Source organism: Myotis daubentonii, chromosome 9 (assembly GCF_963259705.1).
Source record: "Myotis daubentonii chromosome 9, mMyoDau2.1, whole genome shotgun sequence".
NCBI lineage: Eukaryota > Metazoa > Chordata > Mammalia > Chiroptera > Vespertilionidae > Myotis > Myotis daubentonii.
In genome coordinates, this window is record NC_081848.1 from 78,028,286 (window position 1) to 78,054,669 (window position 26,384).

At 36.2% G+C, this 26,384-nt stretch overlaps 1 protein-coding gene across 2 annotated transcripts in view; it reads left to right on the forward strand.

The window, feature by feature from the left end:
- CSTF3 (cleavage stimulation factor subunit 3) overlaps positions 1-26,384 on the forward strand; it is a 76,488-nt gene that overhangs the window by 39,485 nt on the left and 10,619 nt on the right. For both annotated transcript variants that reach the window (XM_059709758.1, XM_059709759.1), the window contains 12 exons: positions 15,245-15,277; positions 15,594-15,691; positions 16,666-16,732; positions 16,815-16,849; positions 16,934-17,060; positions 18,549-18,626; positions 19,459-19,621; positions 21,087-21,196; positions 22,048-22,164; positions 22,426-22,500; positions 23,691-23,834; positions 25,249-25,351. In XM_059709758.1, the coding sequence (XP_059565741.1) occupies positions 15,245-15,277; positions 15,594-15,691; positions 16,666-16,732; positions 16,815-16,849; positions 16,934-17,060; positions 18,549-18,626; positions 19,459-19,621; positions 21,087-21,196; positions 22,048-22,164; positions 22,426-22,500; positions 23,691-23,834; positions 25,249-25,351 (1,150 nt within the window). The remainder of the gene's footprint in view (positions 1-15,244; positions 15,278-15,593; positions 15,692-16,665; positions 16,733-16,814; positions 16,850-16,933; positions 17,061-18,548; positions 18,627-19,458; positions 19,622-21,086; positions 21,197-22,047; positions 22,165-22,425; positions 22,501-23,690; positions 23,835-25,248; positions 25,352-26,384) is intronic.

Sequence of the window (26,384 nt, forward strand, 5' to 3'; positions counted from 1 at the left end):
GCAACACTAATATCTTATGCTTCATGGATGAACAGAAGAGTAACACAGACTACCTGCAACACCAGCTAGTATATATCAAGGAATTAGAAAATCAGGCCCAGGAGGAGGAAGACCCATTGAAAAAGCCTGAAGTGTTTGGTAAATAGACCCAACATCTGAAGGCAACAATGCAAGTCTTGCCATTGTAGTAGGTCCCAAAATCAGCTCCTTACCCTTAATCTCCATCTGTCAACAGACTGCTTTCCTTCACTGGTGTGTATATAAATCCTTTTGCATTATTAAAAAAAGAAATAGATTTGTATATTTTAAAGAATATCTTTTCATTTAGTAAGAATCCATCAAGTCACTCTTTATTTTTGTAATAAACTGTCTTCCCCCAAGTCATTCTGTCATAATGAAAGTTCTCATAAAATTAAAGGACTTTCATTAGAATTGTAACAATGGTATTTTTTAGCTTCCTTTTTAAAGAGTTAAATGATTCAATTTTATTTTTATGTTTATTTATAAATAAACTTTGTAAATCTCATTTGATTGGTTTAATGCCAGAAGTTTATAAAGTTTGTGGCTTACGACAGTTTCTTAAATGTTGACTTTTAGTCATATTTTTACCCATGTATATTACTACAGTAATCTCATTATTAAACGTTAGAAATAATCTATAAAACTTTTAATATAGTTCAAAAATCCAAGATAACACGAGGGACCTACAATGAAGTCTTTCATATACCTGTCTTTGAGGCACCCAAGTGTTCAGTGTGTTTGTTTTTTTTCTCCTTTTACAGGAATAATTATGTAATCTTATGTTCTGTTTTTCACCTTGCTTTTGTTTTTTGCTTAAAGTAAATTTAGAGGTTTTGTTTTTTTTAAATAAGTACTTACTTTTCCATATTTTAACCTATCTCCTACTGAACGACATTTAGTTTCTTCCCAAACCAGTTTTATTGTAAACATTTATGCATTGACTATTATCTGTATACGTGTGTTTTCCATTTGTATCAATATATCTATATATAAAATTTGTAGTTGAGGACTTGCTGAGTCAGAGTATGGGATTGAAAACTTTTTTATATCCAAATGGCTTTTCACAGAGTTTTTAACAATTTAAAATTACATTGATAATGCTTGAAAGAACCAATTTTATATTCTCTTTACAAAATATGTTATTACACTTTAATTTTTTGCCAGTTTTCTTAGGTAAAGAATTATAATCTCAGTGTAGTTTTGATTTTCACTTCTTTTATAAGTGAGATTGAGTACATTTCCTATTTTCAAAGACCTTTATATTTATTTTTCTGAGGACTGATCTCCTTTACCTCAATTTTCTGTTGTTTCTTAATTTGCAGGAACATGATATATTAGGAGAGTTAAGGGAAATGTTTAACTTTTGCATGATTACTAGAAGTTCAAATAATTTTGATATAACTAAATAGTATGTTATCTTTACTGCTAATGTTTTTCTTAATGTCAAATGAGAAGGAATAATAAGTATCTTTGAAAGACCAATATTTTCCTTTGTTTTGGTGTTTTACTTGCTTTAAATATTTTTCTTTCAAAAACATGTCATGCTTATAATTTCACTTAGTTCATTAAAACCCATTTCTCATTTAAATCTTGTTTGCAAATTATTTTTCTTACACGTCTCAAATCTTTTATATTGCTACTCAATGTTAGAAAGACATAAGACTTGAATTGCCAATATGTAATGATACTAATTTTAAGTAGATTTAATAAGAGTATGTTTCTGTTGTTAGTTACATTTTTCCCCTTAAATTGATTTGCCTATAAAGTATTTGTGAAGAAAAATCTTAATTCACAGTATACATTTTTCTTAAGTTATTCAATAACGTCATTGAAAATAGAAAAATGAAAGCATCTTTTAGCAATCATAGAGATCCCTTTGATGTGAGTTTTATGTAGAATATGGATTATATTTGTACTATTTAATATTAAATATTTCAAAAATTAGTTTTCCCAATGGTGATGTAATTAAACATTTCATAAAATCTAGTTTATAATAAAATATATTGATTTCCCCACCCCCCACACACCCTCTTCCCTCTCTTCCCCAGCTGCAGGATATTGATTGATTGGTTGATTTTTGTTTTTTTTAGAGAGAGAGAGAGAGGGTTGTGGGGAGAGAGATATCCATTTGTTGTCCTATTTTTTATGCATTGATTGGTTGCTTCTTGAACCTGCAAACTTTGCTAATTGGGACTGGACAACCCTCTAACCAAATGAGTTATCTTATCTGGTCAGGGCACATACAATCTAGTTTTCCAACATGCTTGCCTTCCTATCCAACAGTGTATTTCAACTGTAGCAATTGAAAGCCCATCCTTAAGATTATTTTAATAGTTTTTTTGTGTGCATATTGTGGATGATGGACGGAGAGGAACAGAACAATGGTCTTGTTCCTGTTCTTCAGGTTTAGGTAGTGATTAGGAAAGAAAGGGCTGTCGGGAGCTCAGGTTCTTTGGGAAACTGAGTATTAGGGAAATGTTATTTTTCCTATTGTTTTTTATATCACAGCTTTTGATCATCTGACAGCTCAGTTAACTTGTTACATAAAGCCAGGACAAAATTAGATCTGTATATTAGAATCCACCAGAAAGAATGACCATGTATTTATTAGATAACAGGAGCCTTCCTCCAGACTTCATTTATAGGATAAAATATCACCTTGATCCAGAGCTTGTAGGTTTTTTCCTCTTCAACTTTATTTACATTTCAGTGATAGCACAAAAATCTCCTTTTAATGGCAGGAATTCCCATCTGATCTTTATTTCCTTCTTGTCTATTGAAACCTTAGTGGGTATTCCATATGGGATTTCAATCTAATTTGTTACTTTCGGTGGTATCACTTTGGGAAATATCATCAAAAACTTATTTTGGAGGGTGAAATGTAAAATACTAACCAAACATTTCAAACCAACGGATATAAATAAAATTCCAGAGAAAATAGTGCATGCTTTTGTTCAGTCTTTAAATGTGACCCTGTTCGGAGAAATGCACTTAGGAACTTACGAAGTAAGGGAAAAAAATTTTAAATACGTACCTATTAGATTACATTATAAACATTCTGGAGATAATACTTAAAATTTCCAAATAGGACTTAACTCATTAAAATAGAACCAAAATTTCATCTTTGGAACATGTCTCTCAGTGGAAAATGATTCATCTGTCTCTTAATTGTGCTGGAATTTAATGTTTTAACCTGAATTTTTTTATTTTCTTAAAATATATTTTATTGATTTTTTTTACAGAGAGGAAGGGAGAGGGATAGTCAGAAACATTGATGAGAGAGAGACATGGATCAGCTGCCTCCTGCACACCCCCTACTGGGGATGTGCCCGCAACCAAGGTACATGCCCTTGACCGGAATCGAACCTGGGACCCTTCAGTTCGCAGGCCGACACTCTATCCATTTAGCCAAACTGGTCAGGGCTTTTCTTGGTTTTTGTAAAGGTAATTAATTAGGTATATCTACCTATTTAAACCTCCACTTTCAAAATCCCAGTTTTTCACCTTTTACTTTGTTATTTGAGGCAGTGTTATATGGGAAATCATGTTTTCATTCAAGAGAATTAATGAAAACTAAAATTGATTTGGGTGTTTACATGGAATTCTAATAAGCCATGTAAAAATCTTTTCAAAATCCGTATTAGAGTTTTAAAGGGTCCTTAACTATTTTTAAGGATAGATAGTATTTTATTCTGAATTGACTGACAGTATAATTTGTATCACTCTTCCTGAAACCTTTTATTTAAGTGTGGTGTGTTCTTCTTTTTTTTTTTTTTTAACAAGAATAACAACTCCTGAGTTTTCTATACAAGTTCCATGGTTTCATTTCTATATTTCCAATAATAGTTAAGTTAGTATAATATTAATTCCACAAGTAATAAATATTTAATCAGTGACAGATTTTTAGCCACATTTACTTAGCCATATTTATTGAATGTCACTATATTTTGGCACTATTCTAGGTGCTTGGAAATAAACTGATAAAAATCCGTGCCTTTGTGGGATTTTATTTTATTTTCTGAAAGACAGTGTTTATTGAGCCATATCTCAAAAAAGGACCAAGTCCTGGGACATACAGTCTAAATTATCAGCAGCAGCACTAGATAGAGAAATCAAACATGTCCTGTGGGATTTTTTTTTATGATGGAACTAGAGATCAGGTGCACGAATTTGTGCACCAGTGGAGTGCCTTGGCCTAGCCTGTGGGATGGGGCCGAAACCGGCTCTCTGACATCCCCCGAGTGGTCCCAGATGGAGAAAGGGCCCAGACTCGGCCGAGGGACCCCACTGGTGCACAGTCGGGGCTGGGGAGGGACACAAGAGGTTGGCCAGTTGGGGAGGGACCACGGAAGGGATCCAGGGTGTACCTGGCCCTTTTCTCTCCGTCCCCAGCAGCAAGCTAACCTACTGGTCGGAGCATCTGCCACCTGGTGGTCAGTGCACGTCATAGCAACCAGTCGACTGTCTGCCCCCTGGTGGTCTGTGCACATCATAGCAAGAAGTTGAGTGGCCTTAGCATATCATTAGCATATTATGCTTTGATTGGTTGAACGATGGACCAGACATTTAGCATGTTACACTTTTATTATATAGGATAATACCTAGGTGGACTACTGAAAATATAGTTAAACAGTTGTCACTGAAGCTAAATATGTGGATGAATGAAAATTTTGGAATTAAATGGTACAATTTTACAAAGCAAGCATAATGATATATCAAATGAATGGAAGTTGAAAAAAGATGAGGAAGGAAAAACAGAACTTGTTGTTTAAAAAGGAAAATAAATTTAGAAGAGTAATATAGCCCTATCCGGTTTGGCTCAATGGATAGAGCATCAGCCTGTGGACTGAAGGGTCCTTGGTTCAATTCTGGTCATGGGCTTATGCCCCGGTTACAGGTTCAATCCCCAGTAGGGGGCGTGCAGGAGGCAGCCAGTCAATGATTCTCTCTCATCATTGATGTTTATATCCCTCTCCCTTCCTCTCTCTGAAACTAATAAAAATATATTTTAAAAAATAAACTAAATAGTACTATAATGTGGTTATTGCAGGAAAATTTGAAAAGTGTAAGCATAATGGGAAATAATTCATATTTCCACTATCTTTTACCACTGTTAGCTTTTCTAGATACAGGTTTCTATAAAACAAAAACTCAAAACTTTGTTGTAACATGTTTTTTATATTTTTGTTATTATTCATTATACGAAATTACTTTTAAATGTGCTAAATTAGTACATACAGATGTATGCTACTTAACCAATCCTTTATTGTTGTGCATTCATATTTCCATTTTTTGCTTTATAAGAAACTAACATACAATTTTACTTAGGTATCTTTAAACATTTATGATCATTTCTTTAAACTGACCATTTAGAATTGGTATTTCACTATCAAAAGTTGCTGAAATGATCTTTCAAATTGAGTTAGGCAATGAGTTTTTTTTTTTTTTTTTTGGCAATGAGATTTTTTAATTGCTTCAGAATTTAGTAAAATAGTTTGTCCAAGTGTAAAGAGGAAAAGATTAAGTAAATGTATGATTTTGGTGAAAAGGATGACTTGGAGAATATTTGATGAACATTTTAAAGGAATGTACAATTAAGTCATTTAAATTAAAAGTAAAAATAACGTATGCATATAGGATTGAGAGAACTAGAATTGGCTCATAATACACATGCTGATTTTATTGGATACAATGATTAAAAGTATCAATGGCAGAATTGCATAATGTAATTGAAATAATTTCAGATCTAAAATTGAGAGTTTGAATAGCATATTTGGATAAAAACATGGTATTTTAGTCTGAGGAATGAACTATAAAAGTTTTATGGAACAAGGACATGTGTTGTTTTCTGTATTCATAAATCTATTGATAGAAAAATACTGGACGAGTAGGCACATTGCTCAAAAAGTAGAGAAATGTAATCCAGTTTTTGAAAAGTGATTTTAAGAAAGACTAGGTAAAGCATTTTCCTTGATACTAGATGTCTATTATAATTGTTACACTTATTTAGCAGCATAAAAGTAAATCATCTATCAGCTCTCTTTTTTTCTTAGTGTCTCCTTTGATTTTTTAGATGTGATTTTATCCTTTCTCTTATCTCAAGCACTCTGAGTTTCTGTTCCTTTTCTCTGCCTGGAAATGGCTGTTTTTCAGAAATTAAATCAGTGACTCAAATACACATCTTTAATCCCACTTGTTTTATTTGAAAACCAATACCTTATGTCCTAACTTTAAAAAATTTCTGAGTTATTTTTTTAAAAAAAATATATTTTATTGATTCTTTACAGAGAGGAAGGGAGAGAGATAGAGAGTTAGAAACATTGATGAGAGCGAAACATCGATCAGCTGCCTCCTGCACATCTCCTACTGGGGATGTGCCCGCAACCCAGGTACATGCTCTTAACCGGAATCAAACCTGGGACCTTTCAGTCCGCAGGCTGACGCTCTATCCACCGAGCCAAACCGGTTTCGGCAATTTCTGAGTTATTTATGGTTACCACATTAAATCCAATAAAATGTAAACTTGGTTCTGGCTGGTGTGGCTCAGTTGATTGCCATCCTGTGCATATAAAGGTTGCCAGTTTGATTCCCAGTCGGAGCAGCAGATGGATGTTTCTCACATCAGTTTTTCTCTCTCCCTCTCCCCTCTTCTATAAAATCAATAAAAAAACATTAAAAAAAGAAAAAGTAAACTTGCCCTCGCCATGTAGCTCAGTTGTTTGGAGCATTGTCCCCAGGACTCCAAGGTTGCAGTTCGATCCCTGGTCAGGGCACATACAAGAATCAACTAAAGAATGCGTGAGTAGATGGAACAACAAATCAATGTTTCTCTCTTATTCTCCCTCCCTCTCAAAATTAAAGCAATAAATAAAACACTGCATTAAAAATAGTAAAAAGTAAACTTTACAGCAATTACCATAACATTTTTCATGCCATGAAAAAACACACCTCTGGTTTCCCTCTGTATTACCGTTTTCCTCTCCCTGCCTGGCCTTCTCCCGAAGCCCAGGCCACCGTTGCCCCGGTTAAGGAGGATAGCAACAGCTTCTTAGCTGTTTCTCTGCCAGCGCCTTGCCTTATCCCATGAGACTGAAAGCCACCTTTCTATCGTCCCCAATTTCACTCTCCCTCACCCCCCAACCCCGCTGATGAGCCATAGTTTCTGTACTTTCATTATTGAGTGACATCCAAGTTTTGTGTATATCAGTTTTAAACTCTGCTTGGCTTTTTGTTTAGGCCCTCTGTCATGGACCGCCACCGCAATTAGCCAGCCTGCTTTCCTAATACGTATTCTTTCCACCCTTCCACAGAAAACTTCAGAGACTCACACAAACCTTCTTTTCTGGATTTCATCTGCTCGGCCAAACTTTCCTCAGTGACTAATTTGCATGGGACTCCTTTTCCTCTTAATTTTATAGGACATGGTGATATATATAAAATTAAATGTAGTCCTCTGTTCTTCCCAGTAATTTCGTGTTTCCAACTTGATTATAAGATCTTTAATAAAATCCAGATCCATGGACCCATATCCACCTGGTAAATCTGAAGCACACATGCAAATATTTTTTAGTTGGTTCAGAAAAGTGGAAGATTAATAACAAATTTGGTTAGTACAAAAAATAAAAATGGCCCTGGCCAGTGTACTAAGTGGGTAGAACATCAGATTGCATGGTTTCTGGTTCAGTTCTTGTCAAGGACATATACTTAGGTTGCAGGATTGATCCCTGGCCCCTGTTGGGATGTGCACAGGAGACAACCAACCGATGTTTCTCTCTCTTCCCTGCCCCCCCTTCTGTCCCTTCCACTCTCTAAAAATCAATGGAAAAAATGTCCTCAGTAAGGATTAACAAAACAAAAAAAAGGGAATGCAAACTCAATCTAAAACTAATTTGCCCTGCAAATTATAATTTCAATTATAATGTTACTATAACTGGTTTATATTCTCTAATCAGATAATGTTGTTTCTGTAACACAACTTTAAGCATCTTGAACAAAATTTATGGGATAGCAATAGGTTTTAGCCAACTTGTTAAACCTAAATCTGTGTATATGTAAGCATACATTTTTTTTTAGTTTTAAAAAATTTTTAAATCCTTACTTGATATTTTTTCCATTGATTTTTTTTTTTTTTAAGAGAGAGGGAAAGAGAGAGAGAAATATCAATGTGAGAGAAGCACATCGATTGGTTGCTTCCTGCACACGCCCTGACCAGGGCCTGGCCTGGGGAGGAGCCTGCAACTAAAGTACCTGCCCTTGATCAGTTTGGAAACCCTTTGGTCCATAGGCCGATGGCCTGTCCACTGAGCCAAACTGGCTAGGGTAGTGTTGACCAATGATCCAGGAGGTCACAGTTCTATTCCTGATCAGGGCACATGCCCAGGTTGTTGTCTTGATCCCAGTAGGGGGCGTGCAGGAGGCAGCTGATCAATGGTTCTCATCATCGATGTTTCTATCTCTCCTTCCTATTTCTGAAATCAATAAAAATATATTTTTTAAAAATTTGGTAGATCTTAAAGTGCCATTCTTCAACATTTTCCAAATTCCTTAAAATAACTTAGGTCTGTAATATCCAATACACTTTTTTCTGGGTATAAGGAATTAGAGAGCCCCAGAAAAAAGTAGTGAAAAAAGGGAAATGAATGGAAGATGGGGTTTGTGTTCAGGATGCCACATGCTTTTAGGTTTCTGGATTGGGGCTAAACTTTTTAGAATGAAAAAGACAAGCAGAGCCCTAACCGGTGGCTTAGTGGATAGAGCATGGGCCTGTGGACTGACGGGTCCCAGGTTCGATTCGGGTCAGGGCATGTACCTGGGTTGCGGGCACATTCCCAGTAGAGGGTGTGCAGGAGGCAGCTGATCCATGTTTCTCTCTCATCGATGTTTCTAAGTCTATCCCTCTCCCATCTTCTCTGTAAAAAATCAATAAATTATATTTTTTTAAAAAGAAAAAGACAAGCAGAGTCAGCTTTTACAGCTCAAACTCAAAATTGATTGTCTCAAGTCCCACAAAAGTGCAAATCTTTAGAAAGATGTGGGAAGCAAATTAGGAATGTGTGTTTGCAATTCATTCATTCATTCATCCCATTTGTAGAAGCAGCTGCTATGTAAACTCACTTGAGATGGGGTCTAACCCTGTAGTGTCTTAAAACAAACATTGGCTTGTCTCAAATGGTGATTTTATATGAAGACCTAAACAAAGTATATAGAGACTTCCTTTAAATTGTTTGGTTTGTTTACTTGCCTCTATGCCAGTGGTTCTCAACCTTCTGGCCCTTTAAATACAGTTCCTCATGTTGTGACCCAACCGTAAAATTATTTTCGTTGCTACTTCATAACTGTAATGTTGCTACTGTTATGAATCATAGTGTAAATATCTGATATGCAGGATGGTCTTAGGCGACCCCTGTGAAAGGGTCCTTTGACCACCAAAGGGGTTGAGAACCACTGCTCTATAGGATTATGTCTGTTGGATTCACTTGTCAAATACGTTTTTGAGTTATTTAAAATGAATTGTATAGTTACTTATTAATAGGTACTTCTAAAAATAACATTTAAAAAATTCTGATAACAAAAAATTTGATATTGAGGAAAACAGCCACAATTTTCTTTACATGTAGAGATTTCTCTATTAAGGAAAATGTTAGCTTTATAGGCATTTACACCATTTTATAAAATGTTCAATGAAATATGAAAAATATTCCTAATATTACTTAGGGAAAACTAATTTATTTTTAAACAGTTAAATATTGTAGCTTCTTTACATCTTCATATAAAAACTAGAGGCCCCATGGAAAATATTTGCACACAGGTAGGTCCCTAAGCCTAGCCGGCAATCAGGGCCGACCAGTGGGGCGATATGGGGGCCCCCACTAGCACCCGCCTTAGCCAGCCTGGTGCTGCCCCCTGATCGCCAGCCAGCCCTGCCACCGCCGCTGGTCGCCTCCCTCTGTGGGGCAATCGGGGGGAGGGGGGCCCCCGCTAGCACCTGCCTTGACTGGCCGGGGGCCTGTGGGCTAGGGGCAGCTCCTGCAATGAACTTCTGGCCCCTAGTGTCAGTGCGCATCATAGCAGCCAGTAGTTCTGCTGTTCGGTCAATTTGCATATTAGCTTTTATTATATAGGATGTTCCAGATAAAGGGCACAGATATCTAAACTGTTAAAAATGGATGTTACCACAGTTAGTCAATAGTTTATTAGACATTTCTTCTGATAAGGTTTACATTTTGCAAAGTTAAATAATCTGTTGTGATTATTAGTTTCAGTAAATGCCCAGAGGGTAGTTTTAGTTCCAAAAGATAATTAATGTTCAATTATGCTTGAGAATAATCATAGACATTAGCAAAGAACTAGAATTAAGAAGTGTTTAAAAGTATCTGAGATCTTGCTTCCTGCCATATGCAGTTTGACTCAAACTTATAAAAAAAGTTTCAATGTATCAGGAATAGATCCATATTATTCATTGTTATACTTGTTTTACTCTTCCCCCAATAACCAGTCTAATTTAATAAAAGTCAGAGCCTGCTTTTGCTAATCTAATTAACTTCCTTTTTTATAAAATAAAAATAGGGAGTTGACAATTTAAAATTTTTTCTTCCTTTCCCTCCACAGCATCTCTTCATATCTTGGTAAAATTAAAATGACTCAGCAAAAGAATAAAATTTCAAGTGCATGACAATTTTTTTCCCTCTATTTTCCTCCCCCATCACCATTTATCCCTTCATACCCTCTTCTACCTTAACCCATCTCCTGCCCCTGGCAATCACCACACTGTTGTCCAGATCCATGAGTTCTTTCTCTGGTTTTTCTTTTTTTGCTCAATTACTCCACCACCACCCTCTCAAAACCCCTCTATTAGAGCTGTTTGTCTATTCTCTATGAGTCTGTCTTTATTTTGCTTGGTAGTTTAGTTTGTTCATTAAATTTTACATATGAGTGAAAAAAAATTCTGCATATGAGTGAAGTAATATGGTACTTGTCTTTCTCTGACTGACTTATTTTACTGAGCATAATGTTCTCCAGGTCCATTTATGCTGTTGCAAAGGGTTAAATTTTCTTCCTTTTTACGACTGAGTAGTATTCCACTGTGTAAATGTACTATACCTGTTTACTCATTTACTGGTGGACTCTTGGGTTGCTTCCAAGTCTTGGCTATTGTAAATAATGCTGCAGTGAACATAGGGGTGTATATATTCTTTCATATTAGTGTTCCGGGTTTCTTCCGATAAATTCCCAGAAGTGGAATGGCTGAGTCATAAGGCAGTTCTGTTTTTAATTTTAAAAAAATACATATTTTATTAATTTTTTACAAAGAGGAAGGGAGAGGGATAGTCAGAAACATCCATGAGAGAGGAACATCGATCAGCTGCCTTCTGCACACTCCCTACTGGGGGTGTGCCCGCAACCAAGGTACATGCCCTTGACCGGAATTGAACCTGGGACCCTTCAGTCCACAGGCCGACGCTCTATCCACTGAGCCAAACTGGTCAGGGCCTGTTTTAAGTTTTTGCGGCAACTCCATACTACTTTCAACAGTGGCTGCACCAATCTACATTCCCACCAACTGTGCACAAGGATTCCCTTCACATCCTTGCCAACACTTGTTTGTTGATTTATTGATGATAGCCATTCTGACAGGTGTGAGGTGATAATTGAGTATCATTTTTTAAAATATATATTTATTAATTTCTGAAAGGGTGAGAGACATAGAAACATCAATGATGAGAAAGAATCATTGATAGGCTGCCTCCTGCATGCCCCCCCCCCCCACAGTGGGGAGCAAGCCTGCAACCAGGGCATGTTCCCTTGACTGGAATCGAACCTGGGACCCTTCATTCTGCAGGCCCACGCTCTGTCCACTGAGCCAAACCAGCTAGGGTCCATTGAGCATCTTTTCATGTCCGTTGACCATCTATATGTCCTCTGGAAAAGTGTCTATTCAGGTCTGTTGCCCATTTTTTCATTGTTTTTTTGTTTGTTTTTTGGTGTTGAGTTTTATAAGTTCTTTATAAATTTTGGATATTAACCCCTTAGAGATGTATTGGTGAACATGCTCTCCCATTCCGTGAGTTGTCTCTTCATTTTGTTGATGGTTTTCTTTGCTGTGCAAAAACGTTTTAATTTCATGACAAATTTTTATGACTAGCAGTAGATATATCAGAAAGGTGAATATTAAAAATTATCCTCAATTTTTTCTTGTAAGGGTTTTTTAAATTATAAAAATAATATAACTACATTATAGAAATTTTGAAAAAACAATTATTCCATCACACTAACACATAAATTGGTCATATGTTGGTATATTTCCAACCATTTTAAAAAATCTTTGCATTAGTATAACTTGTGATTCCTGTTAAAAACAGAATTCTACACTTTAAACAACTCAGATGGGTTGCACATTGAAGTTTGAGAACTGAGAACAAAAATAATTTTTAAGGGCCCCTGTCATTTATAATTATATAGCATTACTTTTAGTAGATAGATATAAGCAAGTTTTTGTATGCTTTTAAAACTATGTGTGTGTATATAATGGACTTTAAATGGAGGCATTTTTGATTGGTTAATGATAGACTTGAGAATCTGATGTCAGACAAACTTCAAAGCAGTATCAAGAATTTTTTAAAATTTAAATCAAGCTTTGGTTTTCAAGTAGAGCCCTGTAAGCATGTTTATATTTATTATAATATAGAGACATAGTTTTTACTGAGATGCATAAATGAAATCATATACATGATATAAAGCCTCTTTTTTCTTACCTCTATTCCTCCACTGATAGAACTCTGCCCATCAACTACATTAACAACTTTGTGTATGTTCCTTATTTTCTCCATGCTCATAAAATCATACAAACATACATGTATACAAATAAGATTATTTATTATTATTTTTAATCCTCACCCAAGGATATGTTTCCATTGATTTTAGAGAGGGAGAGATGAATATGTATATGAGAGAGAAACATTGATCAGTTTCCTCCTGCACATGTCCAACCAGAGATGGAGCCTGCAACCTGGGATGCACCCTGATCAGAAATGGAACCCGTGACACTTTGGTGCATGGGACAAAGCTCCATCCAACTGAGCCACACTGGCCAGTGCAAGATTTATTTTTTGAGCATTGTTTTACAAAAATGGAATGTATTATACACATTTTAATCTTTTTTTTATTCAATAAAATCTTGTGAAAATTCCCTCAAACTACCTGCTACCAGTCCTAATTTATTTCATATGGGTATATAATATTCCATTATATGAATGCACCACAATTGATTGAACTGTTTTTCTATTGATGAGCATTTACTTTGTTAACTGTTTTTGTTTTCCCCATTTTGTAAGTTTGCATGTGTTGCCATATTATCTTTAACCATTTTCATTTTCTCCCCTGGAAATCACCTATTCATATTCTTTGCCAATTTTCCCAGTAGTTTTGGTTTCCCTAACCTATTGTAAGAACTGTATATAATCTGTCATTGCCTTTGGAAGCTAGTGACTTCAACTCACCTTACTTCACTGCCATTCTCAGCCTATTTACCTCTACTGAGCAGAGCAGCTAGATTCAAGGAAACCTCAGGTTTTGTGGCTGTCTCAAAGAAGAGGGCTGGTGGAGAGCCTAGGGCAAGGTATTAGAAACTGACCCATAGAAACACTTGGAAGTCCTGGACTTTCTACCCCAGAGGAATATGGACATCAGGCGGGCTGAGCCCTCCCTACTCTTGAGCAAAGACTTCTTTCTGGATCTTTGTCAGAGGACTACCAACAGCCTATTTCCTGTCTACACCTGCTACATAGCTGTCATGGTAGGAAAGGGATCAGTTACTATCCTAAGACTGCCAACACAGCGGCAGGGAATAGACAGAAAAAATAATTGCAGTTAATGATGCAGCAACTGTCAGGATAGGCCCCAACAAAAGAGCTGCTGAAGGGGAGAGACAATAACTTGAACAAAATAATATGAATGCAATGAGATTGAAAGGACAGTATTAAAATCTGGAGCCAAAAATCAACAAATACTTTTACACCTAGATCAAAGAAAGGGTAAAAATAAGCAATTTTGAAGGTAGCGTAAGGAGGCATAATGTGTATAATAGGAGTTCTAAAGGGAAAAGGAACAGAAGGAAGAGAGACAATTTTAAAAAGAAGAAAATTCTCAAGCTGAAAAAGAGACCGTCAGAGTTCTCACCTGCAATGTCTTAAGCCAGAAAACTGGGAAAATTGGTGTATATACTGCTGAGAGAGAAGGATCACAAGCCAACAGTTCTCCAACCAACCCAATTATTCACTTAGGGTAAAACAAAGACTTGCTGAGAAAGCATAATTGAGCAACTAATCCTACCTACCATCTGATGAAAACACTTGGAAAAGAAAAGGAAATCTAATTATATTTAACCTTGGTCTTTGCCTGGAATAACTCCTCCCTTTATTCACCAGTGTAACGCATCATTCTTTTTTTTTTTTTTTAAATATATTTTATTGATTTTTTACAGAGAGGAAGGGGGAGAGATAGAGAGTTAGAAACATCGATGAGAGAGAAACATCGATCAGCCGCCTCCTGCACATCTCCTACTGGAGATGTGCCCGCAACCCAGGTACATGCCCTTGACCGGAATCGAACCCGGGACCCCTCAGTCCGCAGGCCGACGCTCTATCCACTGAGCCAAACCGGTTTTGGCTAACGCATCATTCTTAATGTCTTAACTTTTTAGGAAATCTTGTGCAACTCCCCAAGTCTGAGTCTTGTGCTCCCCCTAAATGCACCTAGCACCCTGTACTTTCCCCAGTTTGGCATTTATTCCCATAAAATCGTCAGCTCTATCAGAACATGGGCAGACTGTGCAGGTTGTGTTCACTGGTAGCCCCAGTGCCTGGAAAATAGTAGTTTGCCTGAGTGACTAAAATTTAGTCAAAATGAGCAAAAATAAAATTTCTGTTCTACTCTGCTTTGTATGTCTGCATTCATCTTGTTGACTATTTTACAAAATTTTAAATTCACAAAATTTCAACATAAATGAGTACAAGAAAATATTCATATAGGATGAATTTGTATAAGGCATATATTTATAATTCATATATCCATAATTGGGTTCAAACTTCTATTTATTTTAGAAAGGCAGGATTAACAGGAAAGTATAGAGATGAATTTGCAAGATTAGTTTTTTAAAAATGAGAGGTAGTGTTTTAATACTTTAAGAAGAGTGTTGTTAATCTGATATTTTTCTGTTTCTCTTCAGATTAAAGCTAAAAATTATGACAAGGTTGAAAAGGTGAGTTCTGTTAAAGATACTTTGACTTTTATGCTGAAGCTTAACTGAGGACTTACCATATTAGGAAAATATAGTAAAGTGTTAACAATTATTAAATCTAGGTAGTGATTATATAGTTCATTGTACTTATTCGGCACTTCTGTATGTTTGATAGTGTTTATAATAAGAAATAAGAAGTAGGTAGGAGTTGTTTTTGCCATTTGTTTTGTTAAGAAGATTTGTGAAAGGAGCTAAGTTTGTTTTGTAAAGTTCCATTTTACCCACGTACCTGTGAAATTTACCCATGGATTCTGATAATATTTTCTTGTATTTATAGTTATTTCAGAGATGCCTTATGAAGGTTTTGCACATTGATTTATGGAAGTGTTATCTTTCATATGTCCGAGAAACCAAGGGCAAACTACCAAGTTACAAGTAAGTTAAATCAGGGTCTTAAGAATGCAAGTGATCCCAGGCACACAGTCAGTCCCACAGTAACTCACCTTCCTTAACACCGGGGAGAGACAGGCTTGTTGTCAAACTTAATAAAGAGCATTTTATCACTTGTCATGGCACCACTTTTGGTAGGTGGTGAGGCAATGTGCTACTTAAATATTCCAAGGCACGATTGACAGTTCTATTGTGTAGTTTCCCTGCTCTGACTCTCGCCCACCCATCTAACTTCACTGAGTCTAAGTAATGGACCTTCCCAAATGTTAAAACACACATCTAAGTTTTATCTATAACTAGAATTCTATCTTCCTTTCCTCATTATCCTTTATTGTCTTATATTGAAGAGGAAGTTCTTTTACTCTAAATTTTACTTCGGAGCTAATAGATCTTCATATGTCACTTACCTGCTTACACCAGGTATTTCCACATTTCACTCTGCTACATATAAAATTAAACAATTTAAAGGATATAAAAATAAATAAAACCTGGGCCTGGTCATTAATAAGCTCACAAGCAGAAGGTAAAGAAACAAATGACATTGGCAAGCTAACCAAAAGAAGCACTTTGTGTACTTGTAAGGACACCTTTACATTTTTGTTTATATCTACAAAAAGTTCAAATGCTGTTCTGATACTCTGATCAGCAGTTATGATTGTGTTTCAGTTGTAGATACATTTTTAAAAATATGTATTTTTATTGATTTCAGAGAAGAAGAAAGGGGGATAGAAACATCAATGATAAGAGAGAGTCATCCATTGGCTGCCTCCTGCATGCCCACACTGGGGATTGGGCCCATAACCTGGGCATGTGCTATGGACCAGAATCAAACCTGGGATCTTTCAGTCCACAGGCCGATGCTCTATCCACTGAGCCAAACCGGCTAGGATTAAAAAAAACTTTTAAAATAAATAAATAGAATTTTTTTTAAAAAAACATGTCTTTCACATTTATTTCAGAGAAAAGATGGCTCAAGCATATGATTTTGCATTGGATAAAATTGGGATGGAAATTATGTCTTATCAGGTAGAGTTAAAATATTTTTAATATATACACTATAAATTTAAAAATATCAAGAAAGATACTAACATTTTATTTTATTTCTTAGATTTGGGTGGATTACATCAATTTCTTAAAAGGCGTGTAAGTATTTTTATGGATGTTTTTCAGTGTGCACATTTGATTTAGGTATAATATGATTGATGGCATTTCTTATCCAACCACCAGGGAAGCTGTTGGATCTTATGCAGAAAATCAGCGGATAACAGCTGTCCGAAGGGTTTATCAACGAGGTTGTGTTAATCCAATGATCAACATTGAACAGCTCTGGAGGGACTATAACAAGTATGAAGAGGTAAATTAGGCCAGAGTAGTTATTATAACCACACCATTTTAATTTTAATTTTAATTTTAATGCATTGTGGGCCTGTGGATTCTAGCCTCTCTGATATTAGGTACCCCCATATCAGTGCTGCGCATGTCTGTTTTTATGTTGATTGTAATGAAAGAACCACTTCTGACGTTTTTGCAAGGTTTTGAGAAACTCATTATTTTTTAGAGACTACTCTGGGAAAATCAAAATTCTAACAAAACCCATTTTTATTCATTGTTAAACTATACCCACACATTGATCCCTTATGAAATGGTACCTTTTTAGAATTGTTTTTCCAATGGTAGTGATCATTGCAATACACCTCTTTTACCTAGTTATAGATATGATTGTTGGCTTGCATTTGTGAAATGTGGAGCTACCATCCAAGATTTTTGGCTTATTGGCATATGCTTTAATCATCTGAGCTAATAAGTAAACATGCATGCCAAGTAAGCTTCATCATTAAAAGAAAGTTCCTCACATGTCCACTGTGATTTGGAAGAACTGTGTAGAGTATTAAAATTATTCCCTCATACATATGAACAGTACCTCTCTTAACTTTTTGTTTTTGGGATTTTAAAAAGTATTGAAGACTATAAAGAACTTTTCATTTTAATATGGGTTTTATATATCATATTTTGCATATTAACATTAAAACTGAGAAATTTTAAGATACTTTTTAATCATTTAAATTTTACAATAATAAACTCTTTACATTTTAACATAAATAGTATTGTAACAAACTGTAATTTCCAAAACAAGAAAAAATTTAATAAGATTGGCATTGTTTTGTATTTTTTAAATTTCTTTAATATTGAACTTAATAGAAAATAGCTAGATTATATCTGCTTCTAAATTCAATCTTTTATAATAGTGAATGTCACATAGTCTCTGAGAAGCTCCACTGTATATTTGTAAGAGAGGCAAATGATGTCTAGTATTATATGAAAATTGTTTTGATCTTATGGGCCTCACTGAAAGGGTCTTGGAAATCAGAGTTTCTTGGTCTGCTCTTTGAGATCTGCTGGTCATGAACGATAATGTTTATGTCTACTTCTACCATTGCATTTCTTTTTCTTTCTTTTTGTCCTGCAGTAATTTTGCAAGTTATGCAAACTTAGAAAAGTACTTTTCAGGATTAATCCACAGCTATTCTGACAGATGAATCTGTACATCATTCTTTATTAAAATTTTATATGAAATAGAATTTGTATCCTTTCGAAATCATTCCCTAACTTTAGAAATTCCTGATCTATGGAAATTTTTTGCCAGTTTATATCAGACTTTAGCACATCTTCCTTGATCTCTGAAGCATATAATGTGATTGGACCTTTATTTTAACAAAAAAAAAAATCTTTTAAAATAAGAAATTTAAAGTAATTTAGTACATGAATAAATTTAACTATATTGTGCTAATATGAAAGTATAGTTAATTTAAAACTAACATGTTTTCTTTTGTTTTTTTCTTAGGGTATCAATATTCATTTAGCTAAAAAAATGATTGAAGATCGGAGTAGAGATTACATGAATGCTAGGCGTGTAGCAAAGGTATGAAATTCTGTCAGGCCACTTATTTTAATGATTGTTATGAGTTTGTTTACACAAGAGCTTTTCCTGTATGGTATTATTCTTAATATTTTCAATCATTAGAAATCTTAATGATGATTAGTTGCATTGTCTGAGCAGATGATATATTTGAAATGAAATACCTCTTTTTTAAAAAAATAATTCTTTATTATTGAAAGTATTACATATGTCTCCTTCTTTCCCCCATTGACCTCTTCTAGCCTGCCACTGCAAATGAAATACCTCTTTACAGACATGTTAAAGGGCAAAAGAGAATAAGTTGAGTTTGGAAGAAAAATTTTAAATATAGAAAATGGTCGTAGAGACAAGGTTCCAACTATAATTGATGAAGTTCTTATCCTCCCCTCCTATTTGCTCATGCATATCTGAATACTGTATTACTCTGTTGTCTATTAACAGCTCTCAGAGACAGACTTTTGTCTTGTGAACATAGCTTTTCACTAATTGACACCGTGAGAAGTTAGGGAAAATAGCCTAGTGATACAAGTTTAAAGAGACACAGTTTCTCCAGAGATGGCAGTAATGACGCCCCAGGTCATCAGTCATGCTCTGTGCTGGAGAGTGGCCTCCTAGATTAGCCCACAGACCAGGGGGGTTCTTTTCAGCCCGTCCTGATAACCTGTGCTTGGGTTGGTAACTTGCTGTAATCTTTCTCCCTGATTTTCAATATTTAGATTATATTAAAGTGGTATTTGGAAGAAATGGCATTTTAGCAAATTATTCCAAACTGATCAGTTTGTATATCTGAGTTGTTCCTATGCTCACCACAGAATGCTAAATGCTTGTTGTCTAGGAATACGAGACAGTAATGAAAGGTTTGGACCGCAATGCTCCCTCAGTGCCTCCTCAGAATACTCCTCAAGAAGCTCAGCAGGTAGATATGTGGAAGAAATACATACAGTGGGAAAAGAGCAACCCTCTTCGTACCGAAGATCAGACCCTTATAACAAAAAGAGGTAATGAGATTACCCCTTCTGGGATTCCAGTTACATGCATGTTACACCACTTGATATTATCTCATAGGATACTGAGGTTTTGTTTTTTATTTGTTTGTTTTTTTAAATATATTTTTATTGATTTCAAAGAGGAAGGGAGAGGGAGGGAGAGATAGAAACATCAATGATGAGAGGAAATCATTGATTGGCTGCCTCCTGCACGTTGGACCAAGCCCGCAAACCAGGCATGTGCCCTTGACTGGAATCGAACCTGGGACCCTTCGATTCGCAGGCCAATGCTCTATCCACTGAACCAAACCGGCTAGGGTAAGGGACATAATGGAAAGTACAATGTGTTTACCCAGTCCATGAAACTTGATGGGACTCAATTCCAAACTTGGTCTCCAATACAGTGGGCAGCTTCAGCGATATCTATTCAGCTCTTTCAACCTTCCAGTTTTGCTTCCTACTTACTACATTTTATAATTGCTCTCTTAGTGTATTCTCTCCTATGCATGTCCATTTGGGGTGTCAGCTAAATATTTGAGGGCATGTTTGCCCAGATTTTCAGGCCCCACCTTCGATGGCTCTCTTTTGGGGAATTTCCTCCTTAATTTTCAGCTGTTTTCATAGCTCAGAATTACATCTTACTTATCTCAAGCCAGTAAGTCTTCAGCATTTGACTTGAGTCCTAGCTATCCCAGAACTATACACACAAGGGTATGCCCTTGAGGGGAAAAGCCATATTAAATATGGATCTCCCCAGTGTAGCTCTGATTTTTTAAGGGCTCAGTCTTCTCTGGTTTCTGTTCTTGTGGTCATTCTCCAGTGCCTTTAAATAGTTGCTTTTGTATTTTTCAGTTTATGAATTTCATTTTCGGGAGAGTTGATCTGATACAAACTCCTCTGCCACTGCCAGAACCAGAATTTGGAACTTTAAAAAAATTTCTCAATCTTGCCTTGCTTTCCCACCTATAGGCCTTTGCAAATACTGGTTTTTGTTTTAGTTTTTTGCCTACACCATTTTTGTGTCTCTCCTGACATGCCTGCACGCCACTCATTGTCTCCTCTGACCACCTTCTACCCTTCTTCAGGTTTCGCTTTAGATGTCAGTTCCTTAGTGAAGCCTTTCTTGAGTCCCTAAACTATGTTAAGTCCTGCTGCTGTAAGTTTCAAGAGTACCCCGTACTTACCTAATCACAATACTTATTACATTTTGAGTATAGGAAGTCTTAGATTCACTGGTGTATTCATGGTGTTTTTAATATTCCTAGCATATAGTTGGTGTTCAATAAATATTAACTTAATAAATGATAGATAGGGCTTGGGAGGATGATGGTGCCAGAAATCACTAAAACTTTTTATTTCCAATTACCATACATTATTGAGTGCATCGATGTAGCCTAACATTTAATTATGAAGCTTGCATTGATAGTTCTGTAAATAATATTTCTCTGAATTGAATGTTGTGGCTGTCTTTCCTTAGTTATGTTTGCCTATGAACAGTGTCTGCTTGTGCTGGGCCATCACCCTGATGTTTGGTACGAAGCCGCCCAGTATCTTGAGCAGTCCAGTAAACTGCTAGCAGAGAAGGGGGTGAGTATTCCTTCGGGTCCCTTCCTGTCTTCCCATGGTTTTGGCATAGTAATAATTTGCTAAATGTAGCACCGGGCGCTGGCCACTGCCGCCCAGTGATTAGAACATCAGCTCACGCACTGCAGGGTCTTGGGTTTGACTCCTGGTCAAGGGCACATACCTAGGATGCAGATTCGATCCCTGGCCTTGGTCAGAGTGCGTGCAGGAGGCAACTGGCAACCAGTTGATGTTTCGCTCTCTCTCCCGCCCCTCCCTCCTTCTGCTCTCTCTAAAAGTCATTGGAAAAAATACCCTCGGGAGAGGACTAACAAAATTTTGGTAATAAAGAATAAGTGTTGAAAACTTTAATTTATGTCAATATGAATCTTAGGGACACTCTTATATAATTAGACTTCCTTAGTCAGAATTAAAACATAGTAGCTATTTTTCAAGGTATTACAGTGATAAATCATTAAGAGTATTTTTTTTAAATATATTTTATTGATTTTTTACAGAGAGGAAGGGAGAGAGATAGAGAGTTAGAAACATCGATGAGAGAGAAACATTGATCAGCTGCCTCCTGTACATCTCCCACTGGGGATATGCCCGCAACCCAGGTACATGCCCTTGACCGGAATCGAACCTGGGACCCTTCAGTCCGCAGGCCGACGCTCTATCCACTGAGCCAAACCGGTTTCGGCCATTAAGAGTATTTTATGATTCTTCTGTTAAAATAATGGGATGAGTCTTTGAAATATTTTTAAAATCCAGAAATGCATATGTGTCTATATGTGTGTGTGTGTGTGTATTTTATTCTCTTTCAGCTATATTAACATTAGTATAGTGAGCTTTTCTTTTGTTTTTCCTCTTAGGATATGAATAATGCCAAACTGTTTAGTGATGAAGCTGCTAATATATATGAAAGAGCCATAAGCACTTTATTAAAGAAGAATATGCTTCTGTATTTTGCATATGCAGATTATGAAGAGGTGAGTAAAAAAATATTTAGAACTTTCTTATAATTGGATTTTTTACTGAAGGACTGAATTTTTTTCTGGCTGCCTCTTTGCCTAAAATATTATTTTTGGTAGACAAAGATGATACAAAATGAACATTTATTAGTCCTCAGCTCATTACATATTCATGCTCAAAGCAGGTGCCATTGTGGGGTGCAGCCTCTGGATTCCTCAGAGCTCTGATGTGCTTGTTTAGAGTATATATTTATATCCAATTCTTCTCTACCACCTTAGAGTCGCATGAAGTACGAGAAAGTTCACAGTATATATAATAGACTTTTGGCAATTGAGGATATTGACCCCACATTGGTGAGTACATTACAAATCTCTTTCCCATCTTTGCAGTCTGCTTTAACAAACAAAAATTTATGTACATACAACAAAACTCACTGTTTTTATTGTTTAGTTCTATGAATCTTGACCAATAACAGTGAATCATGAGACCATCATGATGATGAATTATGGGAATCATCACCCAGTGACATTTGTTCATAATAATTAAATATAAAACACTTCAGTGGCTCCCAAACATTCTCACGTGACCCAATTGTAGTCAACCCTTCTTTTTCCCCAATCCCTGGCAGTTACTGATCTGTTCTCTACTCAGTCTTCTTTTTTTTTAATGCAGCAATATGGCATAGCTGCTGTGGCACTTTCTCCAACACCTTCATTGTGATCGTGGTTGGAACCATTTATGCCACATAACTGTAGCATAATAAATATTTATTTTTAAATAAATGGAGGCAGGAGAAACAAGCATCCTGAGAAGAGATTGGAAACTCACTTTGACCTGAATACTGCTCTGTAATAATGGTTTTCCCAGTCCTGAGTTTTGTAAAAGTACCATGGGTGCGAGATCCAGAAAACGTAATGAAGGTGAAGATTCACCAAAGAAGCTCTATCTCTTGGTCACCTATGTACCTGTCACCACTTTCAAAAATCTGCAAATACTTAATGTCGATGAAAACTAACTGCTGATTGTTTACTAAAGTTATAATACTGCCTCCTCCCCCACAAAAAGTGAAACTAAACATATATTTTAAGTGTGCTTGAATTATATAAAAACTTGAGTGTTCTAGGTGGTATTCATTAATGGAGTGTTTTCTAGTAGTTTCACTTTTATATGTTAATAGGAAAATTAACAAATTCCTTAATTACTAATTTCACGATCTGAAATTACATAGTGGTAATAAGTGCACAATCTTGTAAAAAAAAAAAACTCATTGAATTAATTACACACTTAAAGGGTGAATTTTGTGGTATGTGAATTATATCTCAATTTAAAAAAAATGTGCATGCATCTTTAATACTGGAACAAATTTGCTCATGGATTTAAATAGTGCAATGTCTATAATCTTACTTTCTGATTTCTTGGTTATTCAAGATTTATTTCTTATACAGAAAATATATTAATATTAAAGTAACATAAGCCAGTTTTGAACACTACACGGATCACATTCTGCCTTATTTATAGAACACAAATACTTGGTTTTACATAGGTATATATCCAGTATATGAAATTTGCAAGAAGAGCAGAAGGTATCAAATCTGGAAGAATGATATTTAAAAAAGCAAGAGAAGATACCAGAACCCGCCATCATGTCTACGTTACTGCAGCACTCATGGAGTATTACTGTAGTAAAGTAAGCACTGAAATAAAATATAACGATGAAATAATTTCTTTCCTCTGAGATACTTAATTGAAAGAAAGGTAGTTCTAGTTCCTGCCGCCATTAGGCTTTAATTACTCTTGTCATAAAGGAAGTCTTTTAAAAATATATATATTTTTATTGATTTTAGACAGGAAGGGAGAGGAAGAGAGAGATAGAAACATCAATGATGAGAGAGAATCATTGATTGGCTGCTTCCTGCACGCTCCCTACGGGGGATCGAGCCTGCAACCCAGGCATGTGCCCTTGACTAGAATCAAACCTGGGACCCTTCAGTCCGCAGGCTAACGCTCTGTCCACTGAGTGAAACCAGCTAGGTCAGTGGTCGGCAAACTCATTAGTCAACAGAGCCAAATATCAACAGTACAACGTCTGAAATGTCTTTTGAGAGCCAAATTTTTTAAACTTAAACTATATAGGTAGGTACATTGTTAGTAACTTAATTAGGGTACTCCTAAGCTGGCCTTTGCCAAAAGCGTCCTCAATCTGATTGAGGTACGTTCGCTGAGGTGGACCCCTTCCAACTCTCCCATCCACACTCGTCTTGTATACTTGTTTCGTCTATCTTGTCACCCGTGGGCGATTTGTGGACGTGACTAGCACTAACCACTGCACAAAGAGACTGCTGACTGACTGGCTCACTCAACTCGTGCATGAATCGCTCGTGCCTCCCCCCCCCCCCCCCCCCCCCCCGCGCGCTGTGGACCGCGGGTCGACCGACCGACACCCTCCACTTCTTCTAACGCCACTTCTTCAAAATAGACTCGCCCAGGCCAAAAACCGACTTCTGCACATGGGCCACGAAGTTTCAATCGCACTGTACGTGCGTGCCCGCACGTGGTATTTTGTGGAAGAGCCACACTCAAGGGGCCAAAGAGCCGCATGTGGCTCGCGAGCCGTGGTTTGCCAACCACTGAGCTAGGGCATAAAGGAAGTCTTAAGTGCATCTGTGCAATTACATGGAGCATCATCCCAAACCCTCACTGCCTGCTCATTTCTACCTTATTAAACTCCATATTTCTGAATCTAAACCCCCAGAGTGGTTTTTAGCACAGTAATTTTTACTTAATATGGTATTAATTTTCATTTTATTGCTCTTTTTTAAAAATATATTTTTATTGATTTAGAAGAGGGAGAGTGATAGAAACATCAATGATGAGAATTATTGACCGGCTGCCTCCTGCAAGCCCCCTACTGGGGATCGAGCACCCAACCTGGGCATGTGCCCTGACCAGGAATCAAATTGTGACCTCTTGATTCAACGGGCAGGGTTCCATTTTAATTCTTAATGTAACTTGTCACATTTAGGTACTGTGGTTTTAATATCCTTTTGAGTATCTTGTCTGACGCGTCATGGAAATCAGTACTTTCCTCTCTCTATTTCTAGGACAAATCTGTTGCCTTTAAGATTTTTGAGCTGGGGCTAAAGAAGTATGGAGACATTCCAGAATATGTTCTGGCCTATATTGACTATCTTTCTCACCTCAATGGTAAGTAGATCTATAATGATTACATAATATTAAGCCATCAATGTTATTCTCTGAAATTATGTTGCTGGATATTTTCCTTCTCAATGTATTATAATCATGTTATCACACCAGAATCAGGCACTTGATAGTCACTCAGGAAATATTTGTGGGCTGTCAACCAAGAATTTATATTTATTGAGAAATGGTAGATGCCTTTTGACTCTGCAGAATCGTCTTCAATGCATCATCAGTAAATTCCCATCAATAGTAGGATAAAGCTGTATATTTAGAGCTGGAGACAGAGTTGTCCATGCTCATCTCTGATGACTCTGGGTAAATTGCCTCTTGTGTGGGGAAAGGGGGAAGGGGTGATAGGACAGGACAGACAAAAAACTATAGCCAACAAAACTCAAAGGTGCCCAAGTAGTAAAGTAAAATGCTTTGAGGCTACTGGGGAACCAACTTCAAAACCAAACATTATGTTTATTTAGCATCTTTATTTTATTTCCCTGTTCTATTATAATAATAATGGCCATCCATTGCTGAGTTCCTACCTTATACCAGGCACTAAGCTAGGGTATTCATATATATTGTACATGTATATCTCATTTAGTCCAGTTACCCACAGCCCAGGATAGGTTTTGACCAAAAAATGGTATCATAAAAATTGATTTAAGAAAGAAATATACAAGTATATGCCATGTGAATGATTATAGAATTAGATATCACAGGTATTGACCAATGATTTTAATCATAGTTTCAGGAAATATATAACATTCTGTATACCTAAATAGTAGAAAAGAATACAACTTATATATGATTTTGTATTTCAGCTTAGTGATTCTACACTCTGGAAAAGGACTTAACTTCAAAAAGTGAGACAGTGGAGCATTTAATTAAATTTTTTTTCTTGTATGAAATTAATGTTCCTCACTAATTTTTAACTATTTTGCTTGATTTTTTTTTTTTTAGAATAGTTACTAGTATGTGTAATATTTGCTATTCTAAAATTGAGGACGATATCTGATGTAGGCATTTCTGTCTTCCAGCCTCA